The sequence below is a fragment of the Myotis brandtii genome, unplaced genomic scaffold (assembly GCF_000412655.1).
Source record: "Myotis brandtii unplaced genomic scaffold, ASM41265v1 scaffold249, whole genome shotgun sequence".
Lineage (NCBI taxonomy): Eukaryota > Metazoa > Chordata > Mammalia > Chiroptera > Vespertilionidae > Myotis > Myotis brandtii.
The window spans coordinates 774740-787681 of record NW_005359430.1 but is presented as its reverse complement, the minus strand read 5'-3'; the positions used below and the strand labels follow the sequence as shown (position 1 = coordinate 787681).

General features: G+C 39.5%; 1 protein-coding gene across 8 annotated transcripts in view; it reads right to left on the bottom strand.

Annotated features, from left to right (window-relative positions):
- The window catches only part of ROBO2 (roundabout guidance receptor 2), a 672125-nt gene that overhangs the window by 191996 nt on the left and 467187 nt on the right, over positions 1-12942 (bottom strand). For all 8 annotated transcript variants that reach the window (XM_005867326.2, XM_014540612.1, XM_014540614.1 and 5 more), the window contains exon 3: positions 486-643. In XM_005867326.2, coding sequence (XP_005867388.1) covers positions 486-643 — 158 coding nt within the window. The remainder of the gene's footprint in view (positions 1-485; positions 644-12942) is intronic.

Below are 12942 nucleotides of genomic sequence, written 5' to 3'. Positions count from 1 at the left end.
GGAGCTGGAGCGAGCAGGAGGCTTGGGTTGCTCCTGGCGATGGAGGAAGCCAAGCTTCCCACAGGCCCTGGATTCCATTGAAGGAGGGGCTGGGGGCCTGGGCTCCGCTCAAGGAGTGGCTGGGGGCCTGGGTTACCGTGGGCAACCCAGGCTTCCAGCCAGCCCTGGCCTTCACTGGAGGAGCTGGGGGATCTCTTCCCACTCACCTACCCACCCCTGGCCTTCCCTCTGAGATTTGACAGTCTGTTACATGCTTCTATGTCTCTGGATCTATTATGTACACTTGATTTATATAATTTTTGTCTTTGAAACCTTATTCCAAAGTTATTGTTTTTGGTTTCCCTTTTTCAGCCCTTTCAATACAGTGAAAAAGGTAGTTAGTATTCAAATGCAGTTCAACAATTTTATTCACAGAATAAAATAAAATATATCAATTTTAAGACTTGAGATTCAGTTCTTTAGGCATTCATTTTAATTTCACTCACACTTATTCTTTCTTCCTTGTCATCAATTCGAACTTTGTCTTTCTTCCAGTAGATGGTGGGTTCAGGGTGACCTCGGGGGGGCTGGCACTCCAGGATGGCAGGCTCTCCAGCTGCCACCACAACATCTGTGGGATTTTGCCGGAAGTCATCGCGTAACACTGAAGGAAAACAATCGTAGTGAAAGAAAATTCAATGACAGTCACATCTCTTACAAAGGTAACTTGAAGACTCATTTACTTGGTCCTAAAAAAGTTGCCAGGGTGACTACTTAAGCATGCCCAACTTACAAAACCTAGAGTCAACCTAAGTGTTCATCAACAGGAAAATGAATAACTGTGACAATGCACCTTTGCTAAAAATCTGACTTAAAAATAAGGTAAGTCTAAGGAAAATAGGGTGAGAAATGTTCATGATATAGTTCATAAATAATTACACTATTTATAATAAACTCAAAGTACAAAACTTTATGTAGTATGATCCTATCTTCTATTTAAAAAGCACACATACATATGTGTATATACATATATTAAAATAAATGGTCAAATTATACTTAGAACCTTGAACAAGTTGTGTGCACATGGTCTGTGAACATGAAGGCATATCTATCTAGGAGGGGAAGTGAGTGAGAAATCTTTGAGAAAGGCCTTTCTCCTGACATGAATATGGACATGATCCACATTGTTTTCATTACACTTCAGAAGATTGACTCATTGTTCACCCTTGCAACACACTAGCACCCACACACACAGGGCTACATTTTCATTCTCTCTGCATCTCCACCTGCCGAGCGACATCTGGGCAGCGTGACATTCGGAGCAGAGATATCCCTTATAGCAGTTTTGCAGCCTGAATTTCCCTCCTTTCATTAGGAGAACAGCAGGTTGGACCTCCGCTGTAACCTCTGAAAATCTGGCATGGCTGGCTCTCCAAATGTCACCTATCTATCCGTGCGCACTTTCCTTCTGCTGGCAACCTGAAAAGCCTGGAGAAATAACTTGTTCCTATCAGATTGCAGGATGCTGAGTTTATTTAGCAAATAAGGGCAAACATTCACAAAAATAGTTGATAACAGTTAATATACCACATACCTCAACTGCCTCTCTTTTCCCTAACTTCCTTGACTTTTTTATTCTTTGATATTCCAACACTGACAAGTGTGCCTATGGGTAAAACAAATACATATACTTACACAAATATAGATGTGTGTTTATGTATATACTAGAGGCACAGTGCATGAAAATTAGTGCACTGGGAGGGGGGGGTCCCTCAGCCCAGCCTGCCCCCTCTCACAGTCTGGGAGCCCTCAGGGGATGTCTTACTGACAGCTCCTCTGCGGGAGGTGACCAGGCCGATCAGGGAAAGGCGACACCCCCATCATGCCGCTGCTGCTGCCACTGCCAGCCGCTGTGGCTGCCTGAGCCTCAGTCCAGCCCTTGCAGCAGCAGCCGCCATCTGCGGCTTACCTGAGACTCAGCTTCAGCTTTGTCTGGAAGGACATCCATAAGATGTCTGGTCTAATTAGCTTATTTCCCTTTTATTAGTATAGATCACATACATACATATACATATATACATATATATATATATACACACATATATATATATATACACACATATATATATATATACACACATATATATATATATACACACATATATATATATATATAATACACACACATACATATAGGTATGCACATGTATGTGTATACTTATATATTGGCCAAGCTATTTGAAATAAAAATTAGTCACCTTGTGCTAGCCTGTTATGTAAATCACCTGCTGTAAATGTGCATTAGACCAACCAGCTTTGGTGTCCTGAAATGAGGCCCACTTCAGCACTTTGCTATATATATCTACACTAATAAAAGAGAAACATGCAAATTAACCATCACTCCGCCACTCCGTTACACCCACCAGCCAATCAGAGCGACTATGCAAATTAACACAACAAAGATGGTGGTTAATTTGCATATGCAGGTGCGGAACGAAGACTGAAGACGACTGGAGATGGCGGCAGCCACGGAGCTGGAGCGAGCAGGAGGCTTGGGTTGCTCCCGGCGATGGAGGAAGCCAAGCTTCTCACAGGCCCTGGACTCCATTCAAGGAGGGGCTGGGGGCCTGGGCTCCGCTCAAGGAGTGGCTTGGGGCCTGGGTTACCGGGGCAAACCAGGCTTCCAGCCATCCCTGGCCTCCACTGGAGGAGCTGGGGGGAAAAAAGGAGGGTCTGGGAGCAGCTGGAGCAGAGAAACCAAGCCTCGCTGCTGCGGCCGGACCAAAGGCCTGGGTCCTGGGTGCCGGAGGAAAACCAGTGCTGGCAGCTAGGGAAGGAAGGCCTATTGCACGAATCTTAGTGCAACGGGCCACTAGTATATATATGATTTCAGAGAGGAAGGGAGAGAGAGAGACAGAGAGAAAAACATCAATGATGAGAGAGAATCATTGATCTGCAGCTTCCTGCATGGCCCCTACTGGGGATGGAGCCTACAGCTCAGGCATGTGCTCTGATAGGAATTGAACTATGACCTCCCTATTCATAGGTCAATGCTCAAGCATTGAGCAACTCCAGCTGGGCATCACTCTGCTTCTTGCTTGGGCCATGTATCCAGGCTCATTGTCACTCTCCAAATAAATAGAAATCCCCTGTCCTGAGAATAACCGCAGAGAGACAACTGAGTGACTTTAGGGCTTTTCTTGTCTCTTGCAAAACCTCCTTTAACAGGGTTTTCCATCTTAATGAAGTCAGGACTCTCTAGAAGATTAGAGAACCTTGTCTCCTATTGAAGGAGCAGTAAGAAAGTGTTCAGCACAAATGGCTCGCTCTCAGTTTATAAGCTGATTAATTTGCAGCTTTCACTGCTAAGGAAATGTGTTCCATTTTAGCAAGGTTCTCTTGTCTCACTGGCAGGAAAGGTGTGATTTATTTGCTTAAGGATTTGCTTTTGAATGAGCTGAGAAGTGTGCATTTCAATGTGACATTCTGGCAGGGGGATGAGAAGAGGTTTGTGGTTCCTTCTTCCAGGTAAATCCTCCAGGGAGAGCAAGCTGGTGACTCATTTATATTCTAAATACAGAACAGCTGCCTATTTATGCAATGTTAAGACATGCAAAAATATGGTAACAGGGTGGTGAGCACCCCTACAATATACAGTGCTGGCAGCAAATGGTGTTTTGGCAGGCCCTCAATCTGTTTCAATACGACACATCTGGTCAGTTGAAGGACCTTCTCCAGAACTGGTCTCTTAACAAATGACATGCCAAAAAGCCTCTACTCAAATGGTACTTAGGACCATCGCAAATCATTCAGAAACACGGTGTGCTACATCAATTTGCAACAAAACTAATTAAGAAAAAAAAGGTCCTTTGACCTGGGGGACAAAAAGAGAAAAATACCATAACAAAATAAGGTCTGTTCCTCTTAAACAATATAACATGTGTTTATGGCATTCACAAAAGAGAAAACGACTCCATTTTGCAAATGAAGCCAAGAAATCAAATATCAACTGTAATTTTAGGCTTTTAGACTATTCACCCAGAGAGTAGGGTGAGATAATAAGATAATTGGTGCTGTACCCGCTTGTAAAATGCTCTTTGGGGTTTGCATAGTACTCAGTTAATTCATTTTTGCTTATTGATATCATTTTTTTTTACTCTAAATCTTTGGGATAATAAAATGTTACTTCTCTCTTTCTTACAAATAAAACATTGAAGAGAAAACATCTTTTTCAGCAGGGTCTGTCATGGCAAACAGAGAACTTGCTCTTAGGAAAAAGTAAAGTCATTTTTACTCTCCTCAAATTTTTATGAAGAACATATGTGTTCTGATATTTGTTTATATGTTTCTGAGGTTTGTATATCCATTCATAAATGTAAGCAAAGTAAAATGAAATAATATTTATTGTTTTCAAATTTTGAGTTAATTATTCATTTCTGTCCTGGATTTTGCCCTGTGCTTAATTGCAAGTGATAAGAAATAGAAGGTGATCTCTATCGTAAAGGATTCTATGGATGAAAGGAACTAAAATGGTCTTGTAAATGTAGGGAGCAAGTCTAAATTATGTTAATTTTTTCTCTTTAAGCTCTTATTATAGAAAGAACTGAAAGCTACATTTTAAAAAATATTTACTATTGAAAGTATTACATATGTTTCCCCTTTTCCCTCACTGACCTCTTCTAACCCTTCTCCACACCCCAAGACTTCACCACCCTATTGGCTGTATCCTTAGGTTATGCATATATGAATACAAGTTCGCTGGTTGATCTCTTCCCACCCACCCTCCCCCACCTGCCCTCTGAAATTCCACAGTTTATTCCATGCTTTTATATCTTTGGATCTATTTTGTTCATCAGTTTATTTTGTTCATTGGATTCCATATGCTAGTAATATCGTGCGATACTTGTCTTTCTCTGACTGGCTTATTTTGCTTAGCATAATATGCTCCAGGTCCCTCCATGCTGTCTTGAAGAGTAAGAGAGCCTTCTTTTTTACTGCTGCATAGTATTCCATGGTAAAATGTACCACAGCTTTTTTATCCACTCATCTATTGATGGGCACTTGGGCTCTTTCCAGATCTTAGCTACTGTAAATTGTATTGCTATGAACATAAGGGTACATACATTCTTTCTGATTGGTGTTTCGGGTTTCTTAGGATATATTCTTAGAAGTGGGATGACTGGGTCAAATGTCAGTTTCATATTTAATATTTTGAGGAAACACCTTAGTGTTTTCCATAGTGGCTGCACCAGTTTGCATTCCCACCAGCAGTGTACTAGGGTTCCTTTTTCTCCACATCCTTGCTTGCACTTGTCATTTGTTGATCTGTTCATGGTAGCCATTCCGACAGGTGTGAGGTGATACATCATGGTCATATTAATTTGCATCTCTCTGATGATCAGTGACTTTGAACCTTTTTTCATATGTTTCTTGACCTTCTGTATGTCAGCTTTGGAGAAGTGCCTATTTATGTCCTTTGCCCATTTTTTAATTGGATTGTTTGTCTTCCTTTTGTTAGGTTGTATAAGTCCCTTATATATTTTGGATACTAAACCTTTGTCAGATGTATCAAATATGTTCTCCCATGCAGTGGGCTCCCTTTTCATTTTGTTGATAATTTCTTTTGCTGTGCAGAAGCTTTTTATTTTAATATAGTCCCATTTGTTTATTTTCTCCTCAGTTCCCTTTGCCCTAGGAGATGTATCCGTAAACATATTGTTAGGAGAGATGTTTGAGATATTGCTGCCTATGGTTTCTTTTTCTTTCTTTTTTTTTTTGCTTTAAAATTTTTTTTAAATTGATTTCAGAGAGAGTACTGGAAAGGGAGAGAGAGATAGAAACATCAATGATGAGAGAAAATCATTGATCAGCTGTCTTCTGCATGCCCCCTACTGGGGATCTAGCCTGTAACCCAGGCATGTGCCCCAACTGAGAATCAAACAATGACCTCCTGGCTCTTTGTTCAACCATTGAGCCATGCTGGCCGGGCTATGGTTTCATTTTTAATATGGCTTGACAAGTAAGCTAATGCAAGAGCATACAGTGGTATAGGTATTACCTAAAGTTACAAACAGGTTTTCAAATAAGGTGAAGAAGAATAAACCTGATGAACTGAAAAACAATATGGTTAACAGCTGGGAGGGTATCAGTAAGTTATAGTTTAAAAAAAACCAAACAAACAAAATGCCTGGCAGGAGTGGCTCAGTGGGCTAGAACATCTTCCCCATGCACTGAAAGGTCAGCAGTTTGAGTTCTAGTCAGGTCATGTACCATTGAGGTTCAATGCCTGGCCCTGTTTGGGGTGCATGCAGGAGGCAGCAAATTGATGTTTCTCTTCTCCCTCTCTCTCTCTCCCTCCCTCCCTCTTGTCTTTCCACTTACACTCCCTGAAATCAATGGGGGAAAATATCCTTGGGTGAGGATTTAAAAAAAGAGGTAAAATATATACTAGGTATACTACTGATATAGTATTTGCTTGCAGATCTAAGTTTAGAATACAAGAGCTCATATCTCCATGGGTAAAAAAAAAAAGTCTAATTGGCTAGAACCTGGATATTTATTTCTGTATATGAGCTAAAAATAGTAAATGAGAGCTCACTCAGCTAGTCATAACCTGTATTAGATGAGATTCTTTTTACACTGACATGCACTGTGACTTAGGAAGTTATTCTGGAAGATCAGAAATTTCTTAATGACTAAGTATATTTGATAAAATATAGTTCATGTTTATGGCATAAAGATTTATAACTAATTCAATCCTGCAGACACATATTGGACAATACAATGTGCTTGGCACTGTCATAAAATGGTTAAGGAATGTCAAATAAGAGTAAATGATGCTGCCAGGGCTATCTTTTTTGATAATGCCCCTCAATGGTTCCTCTCTCCCTGTATAATCCCCTCCCTTTTACTGTGGGCTAGAACTGGGGACTTGCCTTTAATGAAGAGAATATTACAAAGTGATGAAAGGTCACTTCCAATATTAACATAAAAAATTGCAACTTTCATCTATTTGTCTCTCTCTATCTTTCTGTCTGTCTCTCTGTGTCCTTCCACAAATGTGCTTCCTCTGCTCATTGGAGACCTATTTGACAATGATCTGAAGAAAGCTTCCAGTCAACAGCAAGCAAGGAAGTGAAGCCCTCAGTCCCCCTCAAAAACCAAATCTTGACAACAATCACATATGCATGCTTGGGAGCAGGAACTCCCCAGCTGGGCCTTTACCTGAGACCACCACAGCCTAACCCACACCGTTATTGCCGTTTTGAGAGAGATCCCACAGCAGAGGTCCAAGCTAACTTGTATCTGCATTCCTGACCACAGACAGTGAGAGAATAAATGTGTGTTGTTTTAGACCCCTAAGTTTATGGTAATGGGTTACACAGCGTTAGGTAACTAATTAGTGCCCTCAACAAGCTTTATGTGTAATTGTGCCTTTAGAGCTTACATCTTTCATTCCTGCTCCCTCACAGTCCCACATTCTTTCAAGTCTTCTCACCAAGTCTTTTGTTCTAAATCAGTACTTCTCAGAACTTTTTTATGTCAATAAATAAATGCAAGGTAAATCATTACTCAGACATATCCATTTTAATTTATTAAAAATTAGCAATAACCATGAGAAGAGAATGCATAATTAATAGGCTTCTGAGAGATACATTTATGAATTACTAGATACACATGCTTGCAAAGGGCTATTAAAAATGTATAGCCTAATGAGACAAAATGGTGGCCAAATAGGTGGACGTGTCCTGCACCTTCTCACGGAGCAGATAGAAGAAACAACTACATCGAATAACATCCACCCATAATTGGTAAATTAGACACAGCTGGTGAGACAATCTGTGGCCAGAAAGGACAGAGGACACCTGGAGAACAGCAGGATCGGGGATCTGGGCTGGAGAGAGAGATGCCTGACTACCAGAATGAAAGGGTCAGAAGGAACCTGTGCTGCACCAAGTCCGCATCCATTGGGGTCACACGTAACACTAGACTGTGGAAGGGGGTCCACAGGGCTGCTGGCACCTGGGGAATCTAGACTTAAGTCCAGAGCCACGAGAGGCTGCACCCAAAAAGGCAGACTGAAGAACTGCCCTAGCCACACAGTACCAGGGGGAGAGAAAAGTTCAGTGGCACAGCTGTTCTGCCTTTACATTTTCCTTACTTTTACTTGCTAAACCCAGTTCATAGGCCTTTCAATTAGAAACACTCACCGAGGCTGCAATGCTAGTGAAGGTGCAGTTTTGTGGAGGCTGGGGAGAGGCTGTGGAGAGGAGCAGGGCAGGGAGAGGTGACCAGGAATCTGGCACTGGGACATTCTGGACCCTCCAAACCTGCACAGCCATTTTTCTCCTAAGGAACCAGCCTCTCCCAGCATCCATGGGCAATTACACCCGGCATGGAGCTTTGCAGAGGAAACAAAGAATCTGAATAGCCTCAGGGACTAGGTTGAGGGGCTGTTTGGTCCCGGAAATTAATACAGCAACACCCCCACCTAAAGCCCGTGTCAGAAATAGATGCTTCTGTAAATACAACTGAAAGTAGGCAGACAAACAAAGCTGCCAGTTTGGTCCCTCCTGCCTGCAACCAAGGTTTTGGAGACAGACACAGAGAATAGGTGAATCGCTGGTAACAAACACAGCACTGACTACCTAACAGGAAACTGAGAAGTGACAGACAGAACAGTAGAGAGGGGTCTTAAATCAGCCCCCATGGGACAATAAAACTCGGTTGAAGCGAATGACACTTCACTTTTTTATTTTTTATCTTTTATTTAAGAAATAAAAAAATGTTTTCTTTATTTTTTAATGTTTCATTTTTTTGGATTATTTTTCTTCGTTCTATTTTTATTTTTTTAACATTATTTTACTTTATGTTATATTTTTGCAACCCTTTTCTTCCTCACTTCTCCCTTTTATCATCCTGTTTCTCTTTTCCTGTTCCTACTTTAGTTTTTCTCTCTCCTTTTTACTCCTTGTAAAAAAATTGATCTTCTTTATCTGCTTTATTGATGCATTATTATTATTGTAGTCTCTGTTGGTTTTCTCATATATCTAAGTTCCTTTCCCCTGCTCCATGTCCATGCACTCTTCTCTTTTCTCTTTCTTTGCTAGCCAATTTTTTATGCTTTTTTTTCTCTTCTCTCTTACTCTGTTCTCCTAATTGCTTAATTAATTTTACTCACTGAACTCAAACCTATCTGCTCTCCCCTCTGTTCTCCTTTTACAAAAACAGATGAATATATAGATAGGTAGATTAAAGGAACAATATGTTTTTCTTTTTTTGCCTTTTAATTTATTGATTTTTTTATCTTTTACTTTTATTTTTATCCAGTCATTATCTTTCTACTTCCTCTATACTGAACTGTGGCCATTCCCCTATTCATTCAATTCCTTTACCTTACTTACTGGAAATAGGTTCTGCCTCCACAGATTCCGTCCCCCCTTTTTTCTGGATATTTGTTGTTTGCATTATTTTATTTATTTGTTTTGTGGAGTTTTCTCCACATATATGTATATTTCCCCCTTTTTTTCTTCTTTTTTTTCTCTTTTACCTTTTTTTCTTTTCTCACCATCATTTTTGCTCTCTTTTCTGTCTCCTAATGCTCTTTGCTCTGGTAGTAACTTTTATTGGAGTTATTGGTGTTGTGAATACATTCATGTTTTGTTCCTTCTGTGTTGGGTTTATTGAGTTGTATTTTGTGCTTTTTGGTCAAGGTGGTAGAGAGTGAGCCACATTAGCAGCAGACATCCTGAGAGGAGACTCCATCCACAAACAGGATAATAACAATCAAGACCCAACTACACCAAGAGAATCCAAATATCCCAAGGAAGGGGCGTCCCGAGAATACCCAGCCCAGAAGACCTGAGAGATTGCAACACTGGGTTCCACAAAACATCTACTATGTAACACAAACTCAAAAAAATCTGGGTGACATAGAAGTTTGATCTAATACATAGAAAAAAACACAGAGGAATAGCAAAAATGGGGAGTCAAATAACAGCCACCTAATGAAAGAAAAGGAGGAATCACCAGAAAAGGAAGTAAAGGAAATAAAGGCAAGGAATTTGTCAGAAAAATGATTCAGAGCAATGATCATAAGGACGCAGAAAAGGATGGAAGTCCAATTCAACAACATGTGTAAGAATTAAGAGGAAATGAAGAAGAACCAGGAGGAAATGAAGAATGACATATCTTCAATAAAGAACACAATGGAAAATATCAACAGTAGACTAAAAGAAGCTGAGGACTGCATCAGCGAGCTAGAAGACAAGGTAGGAAAAAATACCCAATCAGAGCAGCAACTGGGAAAAAAAAAACTTAAAAAGCAAGAGGAGAGCCTAAGGGAGCTTTGGGACAACACAAAAGAAAACAACATCCACATAATAAGGGTGCCAGAAAGAGAAAACAGAGCAAGGAATAGAAAAACAGTTTGGAGAAATAATGATAGAAAACTTTTCTGATATTGTAAAGAAAAAATTCACACAAGTCTAAGAAGCACACAGTGTCCCAAGAAGATGAATGCAAAAAGATCCACACCAAGACATATCATAATTAAATTGGCAAACACCAATGACAAAGTAAGAATCTTAAAGGCTGCCAGAGAGAGACAGAAAGTTACTTATAAGGGATTTCCCATTAGACTATCAACTGATTTCTCAACAGAAACACATCAGACCAGAAGGGAATGGAATGAAATATACAAAATGATGCAAAGCAGGGGACTGAATCCAGGAATACTGTACCCAGCAAGGCTGTCATTCAAAACTGAAGGTGAAATCAGAAGCTTCACAGACAAAAAAGGGCTAAGGGAGTTTATTACGACCAAACAAGCAATACAAGAAATGCTAAAGGGACTGCTATAGAAAAGAAGAAATAGGAAGGGAAGAAGGAACACAGGCATAAAGAATAAAAATGGCGACAAACAAGTACCTATCAATAATAATCTTAAAAGTAAATGGATTAAATGCTCCAGTTACAAGACATAGGGTAGGCTGAATGGATAAGAAAACATGACCCATATATCTGCTGTCTACAAGAGACCCACCTCAGAACAAAGGACTCACACAGACTGATAGTGAAGAAATTGAAAAAAATTTTTTTAGGTGAATGGAAATGAAAAAAAAGCTGGAGTAGCAATACTTATATCTGACAAATTAGACCTCAAAGTGAAGACCATAATAAGAGATAAGGAGGTCCACTTCATAAAACTAAAGGGAGCAATTCAACAAGAGGATATGACTCTGATAAACATATATGCACCCAATACAGGAGCACCCAAATACATTAAAAAAAAACCCACAAAACTCTGGAAGATATTAAGGGAGATATTGAGAGCAATACAATCATAGTAGGGGACTTTAATACCCCATTGACACAACTGGATAGATCTTCTAAACAAATCAGCAAAGAAACATCAATCCTAAACAACTCACCAGATCAGATGGAATTAATTGACATCTTCAAAACATTTCACCCCAAAGCTACAGATTATACATTCTTCTCTAGTGTTCATGGGACATTTTTAAAGATAGACCACATATTGGGACACAGGCAAAGCCTCTTCAAATTCAAGACGATAGAAATAATATCAAGCATCTTCTCAGAAGAAAATGGCATAAAGTCCATACTACCCAAAGATCACAAAATCCATACTACCCAAAGCAATCTATAGAAATCAACTACAATAAAAACAATGAAAAAAATCAAACACTTGGAGGCTAAATAGCATGCTATTAAACAATGATTGGGTTACCAAAGAGATCAAAGAAAAAATAAAAAGAATCCTGTTAACAAATGACAATGAAAACACAACAATCCAAAATCTATGGGACACAGTGAAAGCAGTCCTGAGAGGGAGGTTCATAGCTCTACAGGCCTACCTAAAAAAAAAAAATGGTAATAAATTATCTAACCCTACACCTTAAAGAATTAGAAAGAGAGCAACAAGAAAAGCCCAGAGTAAATAGAAGGAAGGAAATAATAAAGATCAGAGTGGAAATAAATGACATAGAGACCCCTCAAAATTACAAAAGATCAATAAAGCCAACAGCTGGTTCTTTGAAAGGATAAACAAGATTGATGAACCTCTAGCCACGCTCACCAAGAAACAAAGACAGGATACCCAAATAAACAAAATCAGAAATGAAAAAGATGAAGTAACAACAGAATCCACAGAAATACAAGGGCCTGTAAAAGAATACTATGAACAACTCTATTCCAAAAAACTGGACAACCTAGATGAAATCGACATATTCTTAGAACAATACAAGCTTCCAAAATTCAATCAGGAAGAATAAAAAACTAAGAATAGACTGAAAACTACTGATGAAATTGAAGCAGTAATTAAAATCTTCCAGCAAACAAATGTCCTGGTCCAGATGGCTATACAGGGGAGTTCTACCAAGCATTCAATGAAGAAATAAAACCTATCCTCCTCAGACTATTTCAAAAAATTCAAGAGGAAGGCACACTTCCAAGCTCTTTCTATGAAGCCAGTATTACTCTAATTCCAAAACCAGATAAAGACACCGCAAAGAAAGAGAACTACAGGCCAATATCCCTGATGAACATAGATGCTAAAATCCTCAACAAAATTCTAGCAAATCAGATCCAGCAATACATTAGAAAGATCATACACCATAACCAAATGGGATTTATTCCAGAGATGCAAGGTTGGTACACTACCCACAAATCAATAAATGTGATACACCACATAAACAAACTGAGAGATAAAAATCATGGTCATAACAATTGACGCAGAAAAAGCATTTGATAAAATCCAACACCCTTTCTTGATAAAAACATTCAGCAAAGTGGGAAGAGAGGGATCATACTTCAACACAATAAAAGCCTTATATGACAAACCTACAGCCAACATCATACTCAATGGGCAAAAACTGAAACCATTTCCCCTAAGAACAGGAACAAGACAGGGATGCCCACTTTCACCACTCCTCGATATAG